Source organism: Podarcis filfolensis (assembly GCF_964270895.1).
Source record: "Podarcis filfolensis genome assembly, chromosome: 1".
NCBI lineage: Eukaryota > Metazoa > Chordata > Lepidosauria > Squamata > Lacertidae > Podarcis > Podarcis filfolensis.
The window spans coordinates 31,525,453-31,550,477 of NC_139604.1; the positions used below are offsets into that span (position 1 = coordinate 31,525,453).

A 25,025-nucleotide genomic window follows, 5' to 3' on the forward strand; every position below is an offset into this window, starting at 1 on the left:
ATCAAGCTATATGGGGGTTACAAGCAACTCATTGATTTTGGCAGCATCACTTTTGCTGATGATGCTAGCCTAGTGTGATCAAAATGGTAATTGGCAGCCTCCACATGGCTTATAGGTGTTAAGAGATGTTGGTTCCATGTTCTTGACACTTGTAAAACCCTCATCTTAAATGAATAAGTGTAAACATTAGATTTGTGACCAAAAGCGTAAGGATATTTAATACTACTATATTATAAATGAATGAAATGCCCTAGCACCCTTCAGCTCATTTCTTATTAGCAACCTGACATCATCCAGATGTTTTCAACTGCAACCCCCATCAGCCCCAGCCAGAATTCAATTTCCCCCAAAACATTCTCCTAGAATTAGTAATTTACCATGTTTTTCTCAAACCTTGAAGTGTCTCAGAGATTCTCATATTCTGAACTCAGGAAGGAGCATAGCTCAATGCAGTGTTTCTCAAACTTTGGTCCCTAGCTGTTGTTGGACTACAACTCCCATCAGCCCTGACCTGCTAGCTATGGATGATGGGAGTTGTGGTCCAGCAACAGCTGGGGACCAAAGTTTAAGAAACACTAGCTCAGAGTATCAGATGCAGAGGGAGAGCGCTGCTTTGTACACTTCAGGTCTCAGGTTCAACCTCTGGCATCTTCAGGTAGGGCTGGGGGAACCTGAGGGACCTTGCCAGGAAGTGCAGAAAATACTGACCTAGATGGACTACTGGTATGATTCAGTGTAAGGCAGTTTCCTATGTTCCATAATGCCCCAGTCTGCAAGCACATACAATACCTCTGGCTGCTCTCCGGTAAATGGCATTAACACTGAGAATCTGTTATTGTTGGCCAGGTCAAAAAATGAAACAGCTGTCTAGCAATATAGGAGGTGCATCTTTTGGAGGCGAAGCAAGACATGGGGCAGAGCCAGAGGTTTTATCTTGGACCTTCATACGGAAGGCAGCAATTCAAGAAGCTAGCATCCAGAAAAAACCAGCACTGATGTATATGTAGATTATCCTCTGAAATAATCAACCTTTGGAGCAAAGCATTCCGCAGAAAGGTGCCTTTGTCATGCCAAAAACGGATACAAAAGGCTTGGCCTGAAGACACAGGGTGAGGCAACCTGCTGATGCTATTGGAGGTCTAGGTGTGGTCAGTATTTGGGTGGAAAATTGCCAGTGCCACCTATGTATGCCACTTTGAGTTCCCATGAAATTAAGGTGTAATATAAAAGGAATTTGCTGTTTTCTACTTGTCTCAAAGATTGGTGTGCTCTACAACAATAATGTCTCAGAGATTATGGGGAAGAATACAAGTATTGTTAATAAATAAATAAGAATAGGTGGAGAGCTGATAATTACCCCTTGCAAGCCTGAAAATAAGATACGTTTTATCTCTTGGTGCACCCCCTCTGCGCTTTTAAAGGCTTTAATGGGTTCCACCTATGGAATAACACTAACAAACAGATGCAGACAAAGCAATATAAATACGCCCAAGTTAATGAGTATTGTGGTCTAAATATTTAGCAATTATCAACAGGCCAGGAGGAAACTGAATGCAATTAATTAACGCTCAGTTATGAAAGCACAATAAATCAAGAGGGATGTGAGCCAGCTGGACAGATTACTTACAAAAATATTCTGTAAAAGGAATTTATATCTACTTTATTCTGCGTCTTTTCATTTTCCCCCCCAAAGGGAATATAAACCGTGAAAGGTACTGGCTTCATGAGTACTGTGGAAATGAAAAGAAGACAAGAAAGTGCATAATTTTATGTTTTGGTATGCCAGCTTGACAAATAAGAAATAGATGAACTTCACAAAAATAAGAAAATGGTAGAAATGCCTGGAAATATATATATAAATGCCTGGAAATATATATATATATATGTATAGATATATATTTAACCTGATTCTACAACTCACAATGAGCATACACATCTGTTGTATTTGTTCCTTAACAGTAAACACAGAAAACGAAGAATGAGCAGGGATCTACTTTCCATGGATGAGACGTCCACATTTATTTCCCCTCCCCCCATAGGCATAAAAAATGGCAGTGAAGTACTCTGTGAATGAGGCAGGGGATAAGAAAAGTGCAGATATACTAGACCAGAGGTTTGTGCTTCAAAATTACACCGTTCATTTTTAAAAACAAAATGATATTTATTTATAACATTTCCTTGTATGATCTCTCTTCCTTTCCCCCCTCCTCTCTCTCTTTAAAAGATGTCAGCTTTTGAAATCAGTTTTAAAATGACGCACGGCATTACAAATGATGGCACTTCCAACCAATGTGGCGTTTCCATATTTACACCAACTGAAAAGAAATTTACAAGACATGATAGCATATAATCTTGACATTTAGTAACAGCAGTAAAACAAGAAGGGCATCCATATTTTTTTTTCTGTACAAACTATGAGAACAAGACTTTTATTCACATTTTCTTTTTTTTAAAAAAAAATTATATCTGTAATTTGTTCTGACCTACACATTTCCCAAAGCCGTTTCCCCTCAATTCTCAAACCTTTCGTCACATTGCCCACACCTTCACCAGACTATAGGAACTACAAGTAATTAGATCTAACATCTAAACAGAGCAAAAGTTCTCCCTTTCCAATTTCCTCTTCCAAATTTTCTCCCATCTTCAAAGATAATCCCCTTTAGGGGGGGAAAAAACAACCTCTTCCTTGTTTCCTTCTTTGCAATTCACTTCCACATTTTCCCCTCAAAACAGCAAACCCATAACTCAATCGCTTTTCAAAAAAAGTTAGAAAGATATGTTTCTGTTCGTGATTTTCTAATGCTACACCCATGAGTCAGGTGACCCAGGGTATTGTTCTGCTCTATAGGAAGGTCGTCTGGTGGAATAAAAGTCTACATAGTTTGTGGCTGATTTCAGTCCATACTGTGTTGTGTAATCTGTAGCAGATGGGAAGTGAACTCGGTCATCAAAATATGGGTCCTCATAGCTATGTGGAGACTGCAAATATAACCTGTATGCATCATAGTTCTTTCTGTTGGAATCATCTTGACTGTAGTACAACTGCTGATGCTGTTGAAAAAGCAAAAAGAAGGGAAGGAAAAATACCTCAGTTGATCTATGTATAGTTGTAGTAGCAATTTATCCATTCACATGAACGTGAGGTGTGCGGCAACATTTTTGCACATAGAAAGAAAGCCTTTTGTAAAACCATTCTCAAAGTTCTTTAGTTTCTTTCAGACCCATATTTCCATGAGGGGGGGGGGGGAATGGGGATGTGTATGTGAGTGGGGGAGGACAGGAAATAAATGTAGTAGTCTGGAAAAGGACATGGCTATCTAGGTTTCTGGCCTCAAGGAAAGGAATATACCACACTGCAACGTTTTGTTGCAGGCTCCATTGTATAATCACCAATTGTTCTACAACTAGTATGGCCTATGTTGCATGTGTAAGAGGATGAATTTCTATTTCTTGGTACAATTTTATCTTTCGGCAATTCTGATTATGCCCAAGGTATCTTTAAGAATCTGACTTGTTCTTTTCCTATTCTGTCCTCTGAGTCTTCCCAATTCTTACAAATATTATGTCAACATCTGAACAAACTTTTAGGAGTGAAGACAGGTGTAAAGTAAAGGACTCCCAATCAAGCTGATCTGTTGTTTCCCCAGCTCTTACATCAGGGGCCCTTGCTGCTGTGGCACTTCATCAGCCTCCTCTTGGTAGAAGATACTTATACTGTTGTTTATTTTTTTGGCCTTTTTTCATTCTTCCCTAATTGCAATTCTTGTTGTGCTGTTGACTTTCTAATTTTACACCCCTAAACACTTGCACTTCTTTAAGAATGCATAATTAGTTATTCCTGGGTGAGGAAACGATTCATTTGCATTTATCACAGCATATAATTTGCAAATGTTGCTTATAGATTTACAGTCTGAAGACGTTTTGCATGCCACTATGGTGTAACCTTGTGTCCTTTGTTCAGTTCCTGTCTAAAACTTGTTATAGATCCTTGACACAAATGTTCACTTAACATTTTTCATTTTGCTGTATAGTTCTTTAAACAAACAAACAAACAAACAAAAAACTTCAGGAATATAACTTTGACTTCTCCATGTTTTCTTGCATTAGTTGCCCAATCCTTTGTGTTTATCTCTTAAAAATCCTAGTACAGTGGTACCTCGGGTTACAGACACTTCAGGTTACAGACTCCGCTAACCCAGAAATAGTACCTCAAGTTAAGAACTTTGCTTCAGGATGAGAACAGAAATCGTGTGGCGGCGGCGGAAGGCCCCATTAGCTAAAGTGGTACCTCAGGTTAAGAACAGTTTCAGGTTAAGAACGGACCTGCAGAACAAATTAAGTTCTTAACCTGAGGTACCACTGTACTGAAATCAATAAAGCCATAAACTGGTGAGCAGTCTGGAATCTCAGGGAAGAATCCAACTGGGGTCTTTGCACTTTTTGAAATGCTTTTGATCCAGTAGAGGTGCCTGCTAACAGAAGAGGAGGGGAGATATATCTAATCTATCTCTCTATCTCTATGTATCTATCTCTATATTTGCCAAGTTCCCCTTCCCTATTGCCACTTTTCACTTTGTTCTAGTGAATCCCCAACTTTCTAGAGCTGATTTTCGGGGACTGCTAGGGGATGCAGGGGAGAGGGAAAACTTCCTCTTCTGTTAGCAGTTGCCTCTGTAGGATGAAAAGCTCTTCTGCAAGTGCAAGAGGACCAGATTGGAATCTACCGTAAATCTGCTGAGTTTGGGTATGTCAAAGAATTTTGTGCAAACAAACCAGCAATGCCCACGTGGCCACTAGACACTGAAGACAAGTGGGAGACAGCAGGGCTGCACAACTGGTGACCCACCAAGATGAACAGAGCTCACTAGCCACATTTGACAGGTATCTGACATCCCCCCAGTTGTTCATGCAGCAAAATAGGAAGTTTATTGAATCTGGTGGTGGGCTGCCGGGTTCAGCAGCTTAATAGGTTACAAGTTGTACAGGCCTGTGGTGGAGAAAGTGTGATCCAAAAGGGTATATTAAAAGGGAAATGCGGAAGGCTGTGTAGTACACTGCAGTTTTATTTCATAGAAAATAAGAAAAAATAATATTCCAAAATAAGATTTGTATGGAATGGGATAGGATGGAGCCTTGTTTACTACTGCACTGCAGTTGCAGTGTTGAGAACCATAATCCAGGCACCATAGCATTCTGAGTTGATTGCCTGAAGTTAGAAAGTTACTTTAGGCAGCAGGAATCCATCAATGAAAATGGTTTAAAAGCCATTAGGTTAAAGGAAAATGCACTCTCTCCTGGTGATCAATATGGTCATTTTTTAAATTAAGATTTCAGCTTTTACCTGCAGACGCCTATTTTGGTCTCTTGCTGGTGAAGAATAGGAACTGATATAAATTGGCGAAGGCTTGCTGGACCCTGTGGGAAAACGGCAACAGAGTATTAAAAGCAATGTTTGATTTGCTCAGGTGTCATGCTGGGCTGATTTTCACACTTCGGTGAAAGAGGAACAGAACTGTATGATACATATCAATAAAGGATCCCAATATTCCCACCTTGGGGGAAGGCTACAAGAGCAAGGTCAGGTTCTGACCACAACAACCACCTCTAGAAACAGACACCTGGATATCCAGCCTTATGGAGCACATTTGACTTCAGTGGTTTATTTGGATGCATATAATTTGTGCTTCTCTCTGCTGAAACCTGACTTGCAGGTTCCACCCCCTCCTCAGACATCTCGGCTGTATAATGATGCTATGCTTCATGACAGAAGGAAGACGAAAGGAAGGAGGCAGAGAGTCCCTTAGCGAGAATTGCTTGCTGCTGAATTTGGGTTATAACCTGTGATGCGGCGAAATGTTTTTGCCAGCATTCATAAGATAAGCGTGTGTTTCTTGAAAAGTAGTATGCAATAAAGTATTTTACAGACAGGTTTAAATATGTGCTTGAATAACACTCATTACTTTTTGATGTTATTCTATTGTTACTATGAATATGATCTGACCCTCTTTGCTTTCGCTGCATGACATGTTTTTTTCTCATTCAGAACATGCTTTTTTTTTTTTTGTAAGCAAGAAGTTTAAAAATTATGTACCAAGCTTTCATTTTCCATCTCACTGGTCCCTTACCAGTATACATATCTTTATGTGCAATCCCATCACCTTGGCTATTGTAATACTGCATAGAAGTTTGGGTCCTATCATATTCGGAACGAGGGTCTCTAATTCCTAATAGCGCTGGTGATGAAGATGTGCTTCCAACTGGGGAAAAGAAGGTGAAAGAGAAGAAAGGAGAGGGAAAGAGACAGGGAGAGAGAAAATCAGTGCCAGACAAAAGGGTTAGGAAAAAGTAGAGGGTTCTTCGGAACTGCTTTGTAATAATAGGCTTTCGGATATGTAGGAAAAGCAGCAATAAATGTAATTCCTTAAAACATTCATATAGAATCTCTAGAAGAGCTGCAACACCTTAAAGTTGAGAGTTAATGTTCATTAGAGTGTTTGGCCAAGATTGTGGAGAGTCAGGCAATGTGTATAAATCTATGTTTTTAGGATACAGTAGCTATATGGGCCTACTATTCTCTTCCCACCCCCTACCCCTGATATGCAGGTAGCTTCCCGTTTACACTGAGGTTCCGGGCTCAAATGCACATACACGAAATCGTGTAAATTGGGAGTACTCTGGAGAGTCCTCCTGGTTCAGGAGGAGACCTACCCCAGAGCCAGAAGAGGATCTTCCCCCAAGAGAGCCAGAGGGGCAAAGGGGTTTGCTCAGCTAACGCGCAGGGAACCTTTTTCCTCACCATGAACTACAGTACCACAGCTTTCCATGGAAGACCCTATCTTCTTAAATTAATACTGTTTAGGCCTGTTTGTAAATATCGTCTCTTTGTACATCACAGAGGCAGGGTGCCTAAGTGCTGTGGAGGGTGGAATATCTGGTTAAAAATGTATAGACTGTTCGTTGAACTCTGTCATATCAAAAACCAGTCTGATGGCTTCAACTATATATGAGAAGAATATGCTTGAAGTAAAAAACTGAGAATGAGCCTCCAAAGGTTTTTAAAAGGAGTGAACAAGAGCTGATCGGGGAAATTAACATCTAATCTGGCCACATACAAAGGGAAAGGTTTATTAACTGACCGGACTGAATGATAGGCGACATTTGTTGATTTGTTGTAGACAAGGAGGGATGTGACTTGAATCTGTCACGCTCAAGTGTTGACACTGGGGTAATAAAATGATTTTGATTCCAACCATCCTGTGGAACAAGAAAAAGGAGGTCATATGAAAAATGAATGACATTTCATTAGAAGAACTAGTTTAGATTTCATTGTGGAATTGCATCTTGATGAATACTAATTTTTGTATGAACAGCTTTTATGTGTTACCTTCTTGTAAATGCTGCGGAGATCACGATATTGCCATAATGTGTTCAGCACCTGGGCTGCTGCCTTGACAACCTTCAGTGATGACCTGAGAAGTAAAAAAGTTTACATTTAGTGTACAATATTACTAGACATGCACATACTACACAAATAGAATTGCTTCTTCTCATGAGAATTATTTTGTAGGGTTCCACAGCTTTGAGTATTATTTACCATGCTATTTAACATTTACATTAAACTACTGGGTGAAGTAATCTGGGTATTTGGAGCCTGGTGTCACTGATATATTGATGACACCCAGTTTTGTTTGTTCTTTTTCTTGGATCCAGGTGTGATGGTGATCTCTCTGAATGAGTGCTCAAAATCAGTGATGTACTGGATTAGGACGATTTAGCAAATTCATTGCAGGCAAAGAAATATGTGATGATGGTGGCTCATTTAGTTGCCCAGATGGATGAAAATAAGCGTTTGGAGGGGGCTGGCTTTGCATTCCCCCCTAAGGATTAGGTTCACAGTCTGGGAGTACCCGTGAACTCAGCACCATTCCTAGATGTTGAGGAAGCAGCGGCTGTGGCCTGGAATGCTTTTTAACAACAGATAGCCATGTGAAATGGGCCTGCTGCTAAAAGACATTCATACTTTGGGTATTTTTCTATATTAGATTACTGAAATGCTCTTTATTGTGGAGCTGCCCTTGAAAGCTGGCTCGGAAATGTAAAATGGTACAAAGTGTGAGTGAACATTTGTTAGCAGAAGTACACTTCTGATTACATTTTATACCTGCTTTAAAACCTCTATAGTTTTACCAGTTTGTATATGTGCCCAAATTCAAGGCACTCACTACATTCTAAGAATCTTAAGGGAAGCACTTCCTTTTCTATGAGCCCACTGAACATTAAAATGTTGAAAAGCAGAGTCGATCCTGATAAACTTGAGATTAGATTGTTATATATGAGGCACAGGGCTTTTTTTGGGGGGGGGGGGTAAGTGACCACCTTAAACTGTGAAATTTCTTCCCTTGATGTAATATTTTCCATTTGTAAAGACCTATTCATTTCATTTTGTTTGGTTTTACCTAAATTCCTTGGAGCTTGGACATGGCACCATTAATTTATCTGCTGTTTTCCTTATTCTTGTAATTGTTAATAACATTTTAAAAAAATTGATACATCAGGCCAAAGGTCTATCTAGTCCAGCAGCATCTGTGTAGGTAGATCTAATCCAGGCATAGGCAAACTCCGGCCCTCCAGGACCAGTGGTCAGGGATGGTGGGAATTGCAGTACCAAACATCTGGAGGGCCGGAGTTTGCCTAAGCCTGATCTAATCTATAAGGACACCTTAGTTTTATGACATTTCCTCTAAATTCACCAAGATTTTGGTCTAGGAATAGTTTGCAGAAATTTGCACACACACACAAATTATACACAATAAGGAAACTGGCAGGCACAGCGTGGATTTTAGAAAAATCACACAGAATAAATGCCAAGGTCTCTCCTCCCGTGCTGAACAGATTGCAACTCTATGAGGCTGGTCAGCTTATTAAGTAAGACAAGAATGCATAAATAAATACTCTTTGTGTAGACTACAAATTTTCTTAAGTTCCTCTTATCAAAATATTTTTCACTTGAGACTTTCTAATGTTCTACTTGCCTGTCACCTCTTCCTTTTGTTATGTTCACCAGTTTTTCTATTCCTCCTGTGTCAGCCAGGGCTTTGGCATTCTCCATGTTTTTGCTGGTGACCTCATGCAAAGCACAACAGATTGCTGCCACAGTTTCATCAGAGAGAATGTTTGGCCCATTGCCTCCGGGAAGGCGATTTACCAGGTCTCGCATAGCGTATTTACCTGGGGAGGAAAAGAAGCCCATACAGGAACTTTGCACTGTTCTAAGGTATTTTTAGCATCACATAGAAAAACACACTGCATAGAAACACAACAAGGAGACTTACAAATCCAGAAGCACTCTGGGTGTGTGGGGAGGATTATTATTATTATTTAATACAACTTCATAAAAAAAAGAAATCCCTTTGCTATGCAGAGTGGCAGCAAGGTACTGCAGTGTCATTTTTCAAATTAAAAATATATTGCCTTCTTTTGCTGGATTAGAACAAAAAGTGATTAAAATGATTGTGGCAACATGCCAAAGTACACAGACATACACAAATCTATGTATTTATTTTAGATAAGCTTGTTTTAGCTGAGCCATTTTATAGTAAGAGAGAGAGAGAGAGAGAGAGAGAGAGAGAGAGAACACAATCAAATTAATTGCTCTGGTTTTTAGCAATCTGTGGTTTATAAAAACACAATAAATATTTCACCAAGGCACACAGATCCCCCTCTTTCTTTCTTTCTTTCTTTCTTTCTTTCTTGCAGAACTTTGAACCAATGGAATGTGAGAAGTTAGATGCTGTATTTGCGTAAGATGCTAAGCCATAATTTAGGGCTACATGAATGAGCACAAGTGAAGAGTTGGGCATAAATGCTTCTTTCCTTTTCCTCCCATAGGGGTGGAAGAAGAACCAGCAGAGTCAATCTTTTACTTTCAGAGAATTCTACCTTGCTGTGTTAAAAGCCTGACTGTGGTAGCTTTAATTACCAGCCGGCTTCAAACTGGTGGGTCATGAAGTTGTCTTGTTGAACTAAGCAGAGCCATTTAGGTAGAGCTAAATCATGGTTTAGCATTGTATGAGAATGTGACCAGTATCTAGTATGTACAGAAGCAGGAAATATGCATATGAAGTATAATTGTTATAGGAGAGAAAAATCAGTTCCCAAGATTGTGGGATTGGTGTCCAGTGAAATTTAACAAACTGCACAGTAAAACAAAGAAAAAGTATCCTAAAGCTAAGGTACACTAAATGCCCTGGTTTGGGCTATGGTGATAATTCAGTGGCCCCGTAACACAAAAACTGGAAGTGTATTTGTATATAAATGATAGCTAGCAGGTAAGTAATATGAGGAAGGCATTAGAAGAAGAGTTTGGATTTGATATCCCGCCTTTCACTCCCTTTAAGGAGTCTCAAAGCGGCTAACATTCTCCTTTCCCTTCCTCCCCCACAACAAACACTCTGTGAGGTGAGTGGGGCTGAGAGACTTCAGAGAAGTGTGACTGGCCCAAGGTCACCCAGCAGCTGCATGTGGAGGAGCGGGGAAGCGAACCCGGTTCCCCAGATTACAAGTCCACTGCTCTTAACCACTACACCACACTGGCTCTGTTCTCTGCTCTAGCTGTTCTCTGCTCTAGCTGAGCACCTGCAGACAAATTCTGATTCATAACCAAAGAAGAAATGCTACTCCATTGCAAACTTGTAGCAATGTACAATTTAAAAACATTTTGTGTAAATACAAGTGGAACGGTGCATAAGCAAGGAAATGGCCCATTCACTTCTGCAGTCAGGAATATTCATTTCTCTCCCAGTTTTTGACATGGATTGCAACTCCCCTTTGCAAAACGTTGTGTAATAACTTTGGTTTTGGACCATCGGCTTCTGAGACATAGATCTCTGAACGCACTGATTTTGTTAGATTAAAATAATCTCAATAACTTCAACACCTCTCTAGACTCTTAGAAACAGATATGTAGCTGAGGCCAGATGATAAAACACAGGAAACACAAAGGCATCTTTGGGGAACCATTTCCCCTTTCATTTGTCTGCTGAGGAACCCCTGGAGATTGCAGAGAATTCTGTAGCTGGTTTGTGAGTTTGCAAAATTCACCTAGATGTTAATCAAGCCCTTTTTTCTTTCTTTTACTGCAGTGTAGTCCTGGTTGAACAGAGGACTGAATCACACATGATATAGATGGTCTCCTGATGGAATTTTTAAAATACTTTAAAAAACGCTCACAGAGAATTTTGATTGGAGCAGGGGTGCCTTCACAACAGGGATAACACTGATCCAATCCAATTCAGATCACGTGTAGCTTGGCCCTGATAGCATACGCTAGGACAGTATTTTCAATCATGTGGGTCCTGAAGTCTGTGCAAGTGGGTCTGGGTTTATACATAAACCCCAAATAATCATTGCTTTCAATCCTTAAGTGGTATGATGAATGCCTCTTACAACTTTTTGTTTCCTTGGCATATTATACTGCTGTGTTGGCCCATGAAAGTGAACTTCAGAAAGGCTCAAGCCTTATACTTTTAATGCTTGGGAACTGCTTTCTGATAGCAGATCTGGTAACGGTTTGCCACAAGGTGCTCAAACAGGGAGTTGTTCTGAGTGACTATTACAGCTCTTTTCCTGGTGCCTGTGCACAGAGTTTTAGAACCAATGGTCTAGGCTACACCCATCAATATTACTCTGACTTTTACAACAGAAACCCCAGATGGAGGAAAGAGGGCTGCCGAATTAATCATCTGCAGGAAATTGGCCATGTCATCTATATAAACACCTACCTATCCATATCAACATTTTGACAGAAACATACATTATGGCAGGAGGGGGAAAAAGGTTCTAAAAATAAATTTGAAAACACTCTTGATCTCCAAGGGAAGAATATGTTTGGAGGCTGTCAGAACTCATCACCAGCATAATGAATCTTGAGAAGGTTATGACTTTACACCAAAGATGAAGAATTTCATTTTCAATCAAGCTTTGCAGATATAACTTCCTGTCCGAAACAGTTCCATTTTCCAGCGACTGCTTGCTATTGAGACAGAGGGTTGTTCTCAGGGCATTACCAGTGGTGTTACGCTGGTGCAATGGGACTTCTACTTCCACCCCCTGCCCTCCACGCACCCCTGACTAGAGGTCTTTCTCTCACTGAGATCCCCTGTGATGGCTGAGCTGCAGGGCTGGATATGGCTACAGGAAACTCCAAAACTAATTTTTTAAAATATACAGTGTTTCTCATATGGACATCCTGCATAGTTAGGTGTCCCTCATTACTTACCAATAAGCTCCTTGTTGCGGACATCTAATGCCATATTTCTCAAAGCTGTTGCCACAGAAGAAACAACTCTGTCATTGTCCATTCTCAGCAGTTCCACGAGAATCGGAAGCCCTTTCTCTTTTCTGACAGCAGCTCGAATATAGGCCGCAAACTACCGACAAAAATGCAAAATTACTTTAAAACATGTACTTTTTTTATTTTAAAAAACCAACATAGCCAACCTTTTCTTTCACCATGTATGAATTTTAATACAAATTAGTGGGAGCTGTCCAAACCACAAAATGGAGCTATGTACCCTACTCGCATTAACTTAAGTGTGGGTTTGGAATCAACCTCACATGTGAAGAGTTTTCATTATGGGCCACAGAAAGAGATGAATTCAACTAAATATGTTAAATGGTATTATAACTGCTTTAATAGCTATTAAATATGCAGTAGCATTTTATGGTGGGGAACGACAAAATTTTTGGTTCCTTTAAAAGGAAATTACCTGCTGGAAGTTCTAAGGCAGTATGTCACTTTAAGAAATTTGAGGTTTTTATTATTATTATCCCTTTGGTGAATAAACAAAAGCGATTTAAGGTATGCAGGTTGGTGCTTTTACAGTATACCAGCTGTGCATATAGTAAGCAGGAGTGTATAGCGATAAAACCTATTTGTGAACAGCAATTAATCTCCTATTTGCTGATAAACCTATCTGTGCTTCAGCTAATTTAATTAAGCTGTGACCTTTCTTTGCACGGCTTGCGGAAAATGCTGGATTCAGAATATTTGGAGACTTTGTACCGAACAATATCTTTTTTTAAAAAGTGAGGCTAAGAATTTTGCTCCTTACCCCACTCCAGTTATGCACTGGTAAGAAACCCTCAGTGCTTTTAACAGTAGCATGTTGGTAATGTTCTTCCCCAAAAGCATTCCACTTTGTACTACTCTGACTGTAAGGTGAATAGATGTATGAACTGGGGGAGCAGAGCTCAAGTTAAATATTAAAAATGCCATTACTTCATACAATAGCAAGGGAGGAATTCAATGTAGGGCTATGACAATCATTCTGTTAGTACAAGCTTTTCTGTTTGCCAGATGGAAAAACCCTCCATCTCCTCTCCCCACATGCTGTTATGAGGGTTTTCATGACACCCCGCCAATTGGGGAGAGGATGCTTGGGGGGGGGGAGCCCCACTGCCCTAGCAGAAGTCCTTCAGTTAGCAAGACTATTTAATTGATTCCCACCCTTAACGTTCTTAACTTTCCCCTACGTTTTTCATGAAATTTTTTATTCCACGTTCAAGGTAGAAAAAAATATTCTTCTTCAATAAAAAAATACAATTTGATTGTCTGCCCTCTCACCCTTGTGCAGTATGGAAGCTTTTCCTTCCATTTTATTTCTTATTTTACTCTTCTTTATGTCTTGCTCTTTTAGCACAGAGAAGCTAACATTACAGCAAACAACACAAAGTAATGTTAGCACCATCCTAACATTTCAGATTAGCTTGTCATGATAGCTAATCCTGGACAAATTGTGATTAGTAGCCTCAAGTGTAGTTTGTTGAAGCAGACCGGTTTCAAACCTCATAGTCTGTGAAACTGGCTTCTGTGCCAGAGATGGACAAAGAACAATGGAGCTTGCTGGCTTGAGACGGCTCGTTCTTGTATAACACTGAAACATGACTTAACATTGTGTCCAAATGCAGTCATCGTCTTCAAATAGAATGGGAAAATATATTTGTATAGCTGCATCAGGTAGAATACTATGAAGAATTATGTTCCACCTCCCTTGCACACACCACTATCAGCAAGGATGGCCTGGACATACTGTTCCTAGACTCCATACATAAAAGAATACTTGTGCCACATAATTCTAAGGTATTGTTGAGATGTCTGCGCATGTAATGAGTCAGGACCAAATGCACTTTATCTTCTGTTTGATGGGCAGAGTAATATCCACTTGTCCATACGCATGAATTATGGGCAGTATTCCACTAAGTTTTACTCGAAGTACCACTGCTGAAATGAATGAACATGGCCAACTTTTGTCCATTAATTTCAATACGTCTAAACTATGGTTGAATACCATCTTACTTTTTTTTTTTTTTAAATTGGTCAACTTTACATATAGTTCATATGAGATCCTGTAACCTGAAGTACATTTCCTGGATAAAACAGCCTGCAAAATGTTGGATGTTGCCACTGGCTCTCCACTAGAGCATCAGTGTTGTTGCAAAAAACACTGCAAGGGTGAAGTAGCAACAGCTTCAAGTTTCATACAATACCTTCCAGTTGCCTGCAGAAAGATTCTGGAGAGATCCTGCAGAACCTTCCAAAGTAGCCGGGTTGGAGCTTTCAGCTAGAAGAGTTAGATACGGTTTCACTACAGAAGGATGCCACAGCATTTCCACACCTTTAGGAGACTTTGACAATCCTGGTATTGGGCCAACTCCATCCCACTGTGAAAGATAATGCACTTATTATATGTGAGCTCTGTCTTTTAAGCCAAATCCAAACAGGATTGTTTAAAACATCCTGTTACGTGGTATCCTCTAACATATTGGTTCATAAGCCATGGGGAATGAGGAGGAACCAACCTGGTCCTCCTGCGAAGTTTTCTTCTTCTTCTTCTTCTTTTTCCCCCAGCAGCTTGGCTCTGAATCTTTGCTAGGCGATTCCTTCCCCAAAAAGTCATCCAACTCATTAATACCCAGAAGGCGGGCCTGAGGCACTTCAAGCTCAAGACGGTAGGAAAGGTTTCTTAGTGTGCACACACAGTTTTCCACTGTCTGTAAGCCAAACACAGGAGAGATTCTGTAGTGAAATACATAGTGCAGAAGTGATTTGGGAATATACATTTAAAGGATGAATTAAACTTTTGAAGGGATATCAGGGGAAATAGGGATCAGCTAAATTTTAACCATGATGAGTCTTTTAGTAATCCCTCTATATGTTAATCCAGTGTAAAGGTTATCAAACTTTGTCACAGTGAACCTCTCCAAGTCAACGAGAATTGTGCCCACCCAAGATTGAGTAAGAGAGCAACAATTTAAACACTGAACCTTCAGAAATACTACAAGGGAGGGGGAAGAAACTAGAAAGATCTGGAAGATAAAACCCATCCTTGTTTTCATCATTTCACAGTTCCAGGTTCTGCTTAGACAGGCAGCATTAATTTGCATGCTTCAGGATTCAGTGGCACAAAAGCGTAACAACTCTGTGACTGCAATGGTATAAACAAATTACAGCCCAAACCAGACAACTCTGCTGATAACAAAGAGAAAATGTTGTTAAAAGATCTACACACCTTGCTGTCATAATCTGAAGTATTCACACATGTATGGATCACATATAACAATGAATCAACCAGCCCTTCACAAGATCTCATTTGTTTCCGTGCCTCTTCTCCTGCAGAGCTTAGATTCCTAAGGCATAAAAACCAGAATCAGAATGGTGATGCATATTAATAAACACTATGTATTTTAGTACTCTTGTTATCAGAGACATGCAGCCAATTATCTGCATACAGAAAGTTGCTTAGATATGACGATGATATCATTTTCTGATGAAGTGCAAACACATGTCAGAGTTCAGCTCAGTGTATTCCAGATAATACTGTGTGCGTGTGTTTTATAATGACATTTTCAGTTAACAGGGCAGCTATGAAGACAGTGTTGGAGCAGAATGCCCCTCATTACTGTGTATTCGTTGCTATAAAGAATAGATTGTTGACAGAGAGGATCCAAAAGATATCAGGATTATGATAGAGAAATCTATTTTTCCCACTCTAATACTATCTATAACCTACTGCTTGCTTTAAAAAATGTGGCCAGTTTTCTCTGCAGATTAAATATATACCTTTATGTGTACTTGTTAGGGCTAAAGACAGAAATCTGAGTGGAGTCCTCAATGATTCATTTCCCCAGACCACTCAGTGACTAAAAAATAACCCTGGGTTAAAGAAAAAGGGGGAAAAAGCACTGCCTATATCAGTTCTCAGTCAATCCTTATTGCTCAGCAAAATTTCTTACCCAGATATGTGGTTGGCAATAAATGATCCACATGCTGCACTAAAGCCTGCAAAAAAACTACTTGTTGCTGCTTAACGCCAATCCATTTGGCAATGTCTGCATAGTGTGGTCTAATCTGGGATGGGTCCAGGCCACACTGAACGGCTGCTGCCAAAAAGATTCTTGTATCTTTATAACCCTCCCAAGGCCAAGGAAGCTAAAACACTAACATTGAGCAAGTTCTCCCCGATTCCACCACCTGAAAATAAATCAATCAAAACACACCCCTTTTGTTGTCTATGTTTTTAAAATGTATGCAAAACTAGACATGGTATTCTTTGGGTGATGTTTATTTTTTGTTGCTCTAATTGGCTCACAGACTGTGTGAATATCTTGGACAAGGCAATGGGGTTTGTGAAGAAATATAGCGGGAAGCATGGTGAAGAAGCACAGACTAGGATGCAGGTTGAAGCAAGTAGTTGTTGAAGGAGGCACATCTGAAAAGGCATTGGATTATATGGTCATGTTATGCAGTGGTCCTGTTAGTTATGCAGATGTCCTTGAACGAAAGAGACATCATTGTATGAAACAACCCAATGTATACACAAGAGAATGTATATTTTGTATTCCTAAGACCAAGTGCTATTTTTTTAATTAAACAGTGCTTTTATGAGCCCTTGGCTGCTCTTCGATTTATCTTGCTTTCTGGTGGAGTGATTTATCATAATCTAGGTTTGCCTCCCCAATTTGGTGACCACCAGATGATTTGGAATACAACTCCCACAGACTTGCTGTGACTGATGATAAGACTGCCGTCCGAATGTTGTGGAGGGCACCAGGCTGGGGAAGGCTGTTCTGGATCTACCTCCACATCTTTATGAATATATCTTGTTTTCAGACCTAATCTAACATAGCCATTTTTAATTCAAATCCTGCCTTCTATCCTTTCAATCCCTGACTAGTCTGCTTATTCTTCACACTTGCCAACCAACATATTCCTGGTTGCATATTGTGGTTTAAAAGGTCACTACATTTTTTGCCGACATGTTATAAATGGACACTTAAATAAGATGTGAATGTGAGAAATGCACGTTTGCCAGCCTGTACATTATACAGATGCATTTCTCACAGAGCCATGATGGGCTCCTGAGTAAACGTGGTGACAAATCCAGGTTTGCCTCTGCATAAAGATTGAAAAAGATCTAAATGTATCCATTAAAAGGTGCAATCCATCAAACGCTCTTCCAGTTCATCCCCATTTTCAACAATTGTCCTATTACATAACTTAATATATGCACCCTGCAGCTCCAGATGTTGTCAGAAATGTGACATGACCTGGTGATGCTCTGCGTTCCTTTCTAGCCACTGATTCTACTATGACTTAAACAAGGCTTCATGGTTTACATGGCTAAGGATGATCCTGGCTTGCATCCTGGCCACAATATCCTTTTTGACATTTCCCTTACTGAGCCAATGACTTCATCAGCTGGCTATATTGGTCATTCATGGATCATACTGCTTTGCTGAGTTCCTTACTGCTGACCCTAACTTTGAATGCCTGCAAGCCAAGTCTGACCAAAAGCAGAACTGAACCGAGACAGAGCCCTTTTGAAATCATGAGGTACTTTAAAAACTAATTTCAAGGATCATTTCAATAAATCTATGATTCAATTTGGACACCACACCAAATCAAAGTTTGTGCTAATCATTGTTTAGAACCAAACCATGGTATTACCTTCCAAAATTAGAGGCAAACCCTAGTTGAAAGCTGCTTCTCTGCTTTCATTTTTATGTCTGCTCAGCACTCTAATCTCTTGAAACAGTGGCTTCTGGGGACAGAGCAATAACCATGGTTTTGTGATCACACCAATTATGGTTGCTCCAAATCATGATTTCTGATACTGGTTTGTTGGCAAATTGTCAATTACAACATCACTGTTAAGCTTCCTTAGCCATGGTTTAATGGAAAAAGGCACATATGTTTGGAGGAGATTAGATGGAAGGTTGTGGTGGAACTCTTAATTGTGAGAGGAGGATACTATTTTTTTGTTTGTTTAAAGCAGTGGAGCTCCTCTTACCTGGCAGTCACAAATTTCTCCTCCAGAATGCCCCAATGTTACATTACTGTAAGGCACTCTTGGTGGAAAGAATGGAGGCCAGCACTCACTGGAGCAGTGCCCTCTCTAGGACATCTCATGAGGGGAAATGACCACTGAAAAGAGCTGTACAATAGGGCAGAAGTGTGTCACAACCCTTAACACACAACCCCTTCCTCAACAAACTTGCGAGAACTCTCCCAAAGATTGAGCAGTGAAATGGAATGGGCTGTTTCAGCTTGGTCTTTTGTTTTTAAGTGAGTTGCTCTGGTCATTTGTTGAACTTCATTTGGACTTCAATCAGAGTGGCCAAAATCAAAGAACCAATCAACTAGTTCTGGTGCCTAAGAGGGCTTTAGAATTGTGCTTCTTGAAGAAGCAGCCCTTAACACCATGTGACAAATTACACCTGAAACTGATGGGACTTATAAAAAGCATCTCAGGATAGGGCACAGGAGGAAGATTCTGCTGATTAAAGAAAAAGGGAAGCAACCCAATTGGGCCTTTGGTAGCTCCTTCAATACCAGCAATTATCATTAGATGATTTTGATGTGTGTAGTCTGCAATAATTCTTTCAAGCTTACACTAATAGAATGGCCTGAACCACAGTAGTGACCAGTTAATAACGTAAAGATTAAATTGCTAGAAATGACTTGGCATCAAAGCAACTCGCAACTTAACCCTATAATTAGTATTTAATACAAACACAGAGAGCACACAATCATAAAACAACATGCCCTTGGATATAAATCTGCATGTCTGCTTCTTTTCATTATGCAAAAGCATATTCATTATGCTGTTTTAAGATTACTACTACAAACACAGCAATTTACCTCAGGCATCCTGTTGTATTGCGTAGAACTAGAGAAGTCTGGAATTTAATTTTATGATCATCATCAAAGGAAGAATTATTCCAACCAGAATGAGGAACTATCACAGTGTTTGTTAGCGTTGAAAGCGCATCTCGAATGATTGTCATCTTTACTGCATCGCATGAAGACAAGTTCCAGAGAACGCCTGTGGAGGGGGAAAAGATCCATCAAGTATTATTTTATGGCTAGAACCATTAGGTTCAACTTGCAAACTTTACCATATAGTTGTGGTAACAGCAAGTTAAAACACAGCACATTTAAAAGAAATAAAAACCAAATACTCCATAGCATAAAAGACAACAGTATGAGAAGCAACATCTCTCTCTCTCTCTCTCTCTCTCTCTCTCTCTCTCTCATTTTTCAGCTTAGCACATGGATCTTAAGTTATCATGACAGAACTTAAGGGAGGAATAAGTATCCCTAGTAGGAAGGGGCAAAGTCACTGACACGTTTATAAAACAAAAGCAGTACTCTGAAAGGTAGCAGACAGACAGCAGACCAGACCATTTGTCTGATGAAACTTCAGCTGCAATCCTATTCCCACTGACCTGAGAGAAAGCTCCATTTAACCTAGTAAAGGTAAAGGGACTCCTGACCATAAGGTCCAGTCGTGACCGACTCTGGGGTTGCGGCGCTCATCTCGCTTTATTGGCCGAGGGAGCCGGCGTACAGCTTCCGGGTCATGTGGCCAGCATGACTAAGCCGCTTCTGGCGAACCAGAGCAGCGCATGGAAACACCATTTACCTTCCCGCCAGAGTGGTACCTATTTATCTACTTGCACTTTGACGTGCTTTCAAACTGCTAGGTTGGCAGGAGCAGGGACCGAGCAACGGGAGCTCAATTGGGATCCAACCAGATCCCAATGTACTAGGCACCTTAAAATTCAAGCAAAATGAAGTCTACATTATACATATCGAGACAAGCTAGGATGGTTTATTCTACAATGTTGTATTTACATTCCAAAGTGTGTGAGATCAGCAGTAACTTGCCACCATAACTGAAATACAGAATACATATAGAGTGGCTCACAAACTATGAGGCATTTCTGATTCCGAATATTTTATTAGCAAAAGATTCTGGGTTGTGTTGAACTTGCTGCCTTCCAAATAATTGGGCGTATAAAATAATAATCATAACGGATTCATCTTGCATGAGGTTACAGAACTACTGTTGCAAAAAAAAAGAAAAAAAGAGTACACTGAAATTATGTCCCTCAACTCATCAAGAAGAGAAAGAATGAACAACTCTTCCCTGGTAAGGAAAAGAAAGGAGCAGCTAGTTAGGTGAACACTTCCTGCAGTTCCTATGTAATGCATTTAAAGCTTATGCAAGAGATGTTTCCCACAGTTGATTTCTCCCCTGAAGCGGCACACTGTATCATTGGATGTCTGGATGATTCCAATTCTCAGAAGCATGTTTTAGTGAACACAGAGTGAAGGAGGAACTGGAAAAGCCCAGTTCTGTAAGTGGAACTCGGCTTGTGGTTCTTCTTTTGAATAAGATTTTATTAAGAGTTTTCATAATACATTATAATAATAATAAAAAAACTAAGCTAAACAAATACAAAGAGAAGAAGGAGAGAGAGAAGAGAAAGCATATGAAGTCCTCTTTCACAGGTAAATATTAACTTGTCCCACACAGAGGAAGGTGATCCCTTCCAGCTCTCACCTGGGAGCTTCCCTTTCTTCTCCCACCCTAGGAGATCTTCCCTTCCCTGCCTCTCCCACAGGGTCCTTCATCAACTAACCATCACTTTCACCTGCATGTTAACCCCTCCTTAGACCTGAGTAGGGGACCACTCAAAATACAAATGAATAGAACAGAACAGAAACAAAAACCGAGCAAAAACAAGACCTTCATTTATGGCTGAACACGGCATTGACTATTTAGATGTCATGGCAACCTATGTTTAACGCTAAAAAGGCAATAGAGAGGTGAGCTGTATTTTAGAGCAATGAAGGTGCTTGGAAGCACATGGGTTGCTTCTGATCCTCCAAGCCAGGCATAGGCAAACTCGACCCTCCAGATGTTTTGGGATTACAATTCCCATCATCTCTGACCACTGGTCCTATTAGCTAGGGGTGATGGGAGTTGTAGTCCCAAAACATCTGGAGGGCCGAGTTTGCCTATGCCTGCTTCAAACCATGCTACCTCTGCATGGGAAATTCAGTATGTACAAATTCATTCCAGTCCAGTCTCTCCCAATTTGCTTATTTACCTACTAAAATACTGGCATTATATTTTTGTTACTATTTTGAGGGAACAGACTTTTATGACATGCAACTATATACAGGTCAGTGGTTACAGAATATAAATATTGTGTGCTCTGCTGATTGTATAGGAATGTATGATTGATCAGCCCACACTGTAAGGTCGCCTGATTTGCCTAGCTCAGTTTCAATAAGAGCTGATTGCTTGCTTGAAAGAATAAGCTTTGTATCTTGTTATCTGCCAAATGTTGTCTACTTGAGGGAAACTAATAATATGCTGAAGGGCAAGGTGTTTGCTAGGGAAACAAAAGCCCTTTCATCACCTAGAAGTTAAGAAAATGAGTCCCAAACAATTTGCTAATGACAGGCATACACGGTCTACCCAATCAACTCCTGCACATTCAAAACACAGGAATCTGGAGACTTCGTTTCAATTAGTACTACTAGGAAACAAGAAATACAACTACCAGATTTCCACACCACAATACACGGTGTGCCACATGCAATTCTTGTGCACACAGAAAATACTATTTGGGATTGCAACAATGGATGTATTAGCATAGAAACAATCAATAATGCGAACATATTTTTCCCCCTTTAAAATGCAAACAGCAAAGACTCGCTGGGTACCTCTCGTCCAGCTTTAAATGACAGATTACACACCAGATACAGATCTTGCATTCAGCAACCAAGCATCTATCATCTGGAGTTGTGAAAAAACACATCCAAAGTGAGTACACGTGGCTTGAGATGAGAACTGCACCCAATTTCATCAGTAAGATGTTATATTAAGTGCTCCAAAACTGTAACTTTTCATGTACTGACAGTTTAATTTCTTATCAGTAGAACAGGGATGGGGAACCTTTGACCGTTGGCCACATTGGCTGGGGCTGATGGAGGGACATAGATTTACCATCTTTGCATTAGAAAGTTTAGAAGCATTTCACAACATTACAATTCAGCCAATAGCTGCCAGGGAGAAGAATGGGGTTCATTTCAATGAAGAAACAAGAGCGCTTACAGCCGACAGCAAGAGCAGTTTAAAAGATGGACACTTATAGACATACCTTATTTCTTTTTAACTGTTTCAGTTTCTATAAATATTTTATTTTTGGTGAACTAGTAAAGCCGCTATTCTGGTTTCTAATTTGACACCTCATTCATCTCTCTATGTTATAGTAAATGCTCTATAGCATCTCTTCCAAGATTTGGCATTGTGCTGTTTAACATATAGCATTCTAGTCCATCTCTAGGACTCAGTTTAGGTAACAAAGCAAAAGCAGCACAAAAACCAGATAAAATAAAAGCATGTAGGATATAACCTCCCCCCCCCCCACAAAAAACCCCTGTCAGTAATATTGTGTAATTGCAACTCCAGAAGATGAAAAATTAATTTCCAAGATCTGAAGGTAATGCTTGAGAACATCATATATCTTTTCTCCACAATTAAGTGCAGGCATTTATTGGCCACTAGTCATTTTGAATACAGATTTTTGGTGGGGGGAATCCACAAATATTGCACTTCAGTTTTGAACATAGTAATGAAGTGTTCGCTTTTATATAAAGTTGTTCTTCCCTCAAAGCAATGCTGTATTTAAACAATGCTAGGCGTGGCAACAAATCTACTTCACAATGTTACTCAGAAGTTGTTTGCGAGTCCCTCTACACCACTCCTGGTAGCCAAATAAACATTAGTTTTAGAATGTTTATTATTTAAAAGGTGTTTTTGTCAACTGATCAGCAGCTGAGCTGACTTACGGACAGGAAAAGTTGCCTTATCAGATTTGAGAAGGCATAGTTACAACTACTTATCGGCCTCTGACAATAGTAACTAGGGTGTCACTTACGGTACTCACTACTGACCATGGATGATGAATAATTACACAAAGGTGAATGTTTGACCCATTTACTTGTGAGTGATCTCTCTACTGCGGCAATTTATTACTGTGCATTTAACACAAACCAGTAATGTGGCTAGAATGGGTTGACCAAAATATCTGCACTTTGAGCATTTTATTGGATGAGGAAGATCTTCTTATCCCATTCACAACTGGCTCAGAACCATCAACACAGACCAAAACATCAGTGACAGAAGTTGCAATTATGTCATTTATCAACTAATACTGTGGGACCAGACAGTTGTGCTAGATCTCCTTCTCTGGATAAGGTATGTGTCTTAGGTGCTATTACGAAGTTGAGAATCAATACAGTAATTATATACAAAAATTATTTAGAACACTCTCTAGGCTCTCTTTTCATATATATATTTGTTTAGTTTATATCCTGGCTCTTTCCCCCTGAAGGAGCCCAGGGCGGCAAATTGATGCTTAGCTGTAACTGTGGGCCAAATTCAGCAAATCCAGTGAGCTAGTGAAAGCCTGTGTACAGGCTCCTACTAGCACAATGGGGCTTTCTCCCCTTCCACATGCATTCCCTGATTGCACTTGGGATGTAGGGACAGGAGGAAAGTGGGGAATCATTCCATCTTTCAAGCAGAAATGCTTGCAAAGGCGGAATACTCATAATACTCCTCCCTGTATGTTCAGTTAAACACAATGATATCGATATAAAATTAGATGCTTTCTTTTCTTTTTTCTTTTTCTTGCTACTTCAAAAACTCCCTGGTGAAACAAATGGCACAATACAAAAAGATTCCTGGCAGCAATTTTAGCATGTTTGTCAGAGACTATTTTACCAAGTTACCAAAGGCCCAAAGTATCCTGGAGCCATTTTAACAAGCCATTTAGCGGTGGCATCAGAATTTGAATCAGCGGTTCCTCCTCTGCTTACTCTCCCTATGCATAATTGTTGCATGCATGCTGTGTGCTTTCTTGATATTCTCCAACAACGGTGCTTGGCTTATATTACATGAAGGGGGGGAACGGGCCATGGGTGCAATCCAGAGAAAAGTGAAGCATACCTAATTCTCTGTGAAATCAGTGTTACCCAAGCACAGCTAAGAACTGATTCCATGCCCTAGGCATGCATAACTTGCTTTAGATTGCACCACCCCAAATGTAAGGTATGGGGTATTAAGAATTTAAATGTATGTAGAAGTACTAAGAATGAATATAAAGTGTTTGTGTCCAACATACTCTAAGATAAGGTCTGTTAACCGCCTCTGTAATTTCAAAAGTAATAAATCACACCAGGTTTTAGTGATGGAGAGTATAACTCATGAAAAATGAGATTCCAAAGAAATAAACACAAAACACCCTTAGGCAGAATAAAGCTGTTTGAGGAAGTGGAGAAATGAAATGTACGAGTTATTCTTCCATGTCAGCAACACAGAAACCAAGACCATGCACTAACTTTGTGATTCTGCAGCAGAGATTACAGGCAAGACCTAAAATATTAAAACGTTTAGTCAAATACCATCTTTCTGCAGTATGGATTTCTGACACAAAGAGCACTCACAGCTAAAAGTAATGTGAAAGTGACAATTACAGATAAGCAGCTTTGAGAAACACCTGAGTATTGCAAGACTCTTAGTAGCAAGGCAATGGCCGTCTCTTCCTTGGAACTAGTATTGTGTATCTATTTCCCCCTCATGATTGTTTCAGATACCAAAGCA

At 39.9% G+C, this 25,025-nt stretch overlaps 1 protein-coding gene across 14 annotated transcripts in view; it reads right to left on the reverse strand.

Annotated features, from left to right (window-relative positions):
• Positions 1-2,140: 2,140 nt before the first annotated feature.
• The window catches only part of PKP4 (plakophilin 4), a 93,383-nt gene continuing 70,498 nt past the window's right edge, over positions 2,141-25,025 (reverse strand). For 6 of the 14 annotated variants that reach the window (XM_083578632.1, XM_083578625.1, XM_083578631.1 and 3 more), the window contains exons 12-22: positions 19,202-19,385; positions 15,570-15,687; positions 14,860-15,051; positions 14,548-14,721; positions 12,278-12,428; positions 9,033-9,228; positions 7,385-7,469; positions 7,137-7,254; positions 6,126-6,257; positions 5,342-5,415; positions 2,141-3,051 (exon numbers count right to left, since the gene is read on the reverse strand). In XM_083578632.1, the coding sequence (XP_083434758.1) occupies positions 2,803-3,051; positions 5,342-5,415; positions 6,126-6,257; positions 7,137-7,254; positions 7,385-7,469; positions 9,033-9,228; positions 12,278-12,428; positions 14,548-14,721; positions 14,860-15,051; positions 15,570-15,687; positions 19,202-19,385 (1,673 nt within the window). In that variant the 3' untranslated portion in view covers positions 2,141-2,802. The remainder of the gene's footprint in view (positions 3,052-5,341; positions 5,416-6,125; positions 6,258-7,136; positions 7,255-7,384; positions 7,470-9,032; positions 9,229-12,277; positions 12,429-14,547; positions 14,722-14,859; positions 15,052-15,569; positions 15,688-19,201; positions 19,386-25,025) is intronic. The other 8 variants (XM_083578622.1, XM_083578628.1, XM_083578621.1 and 5 more) reach the window with 2 other exon arrangements.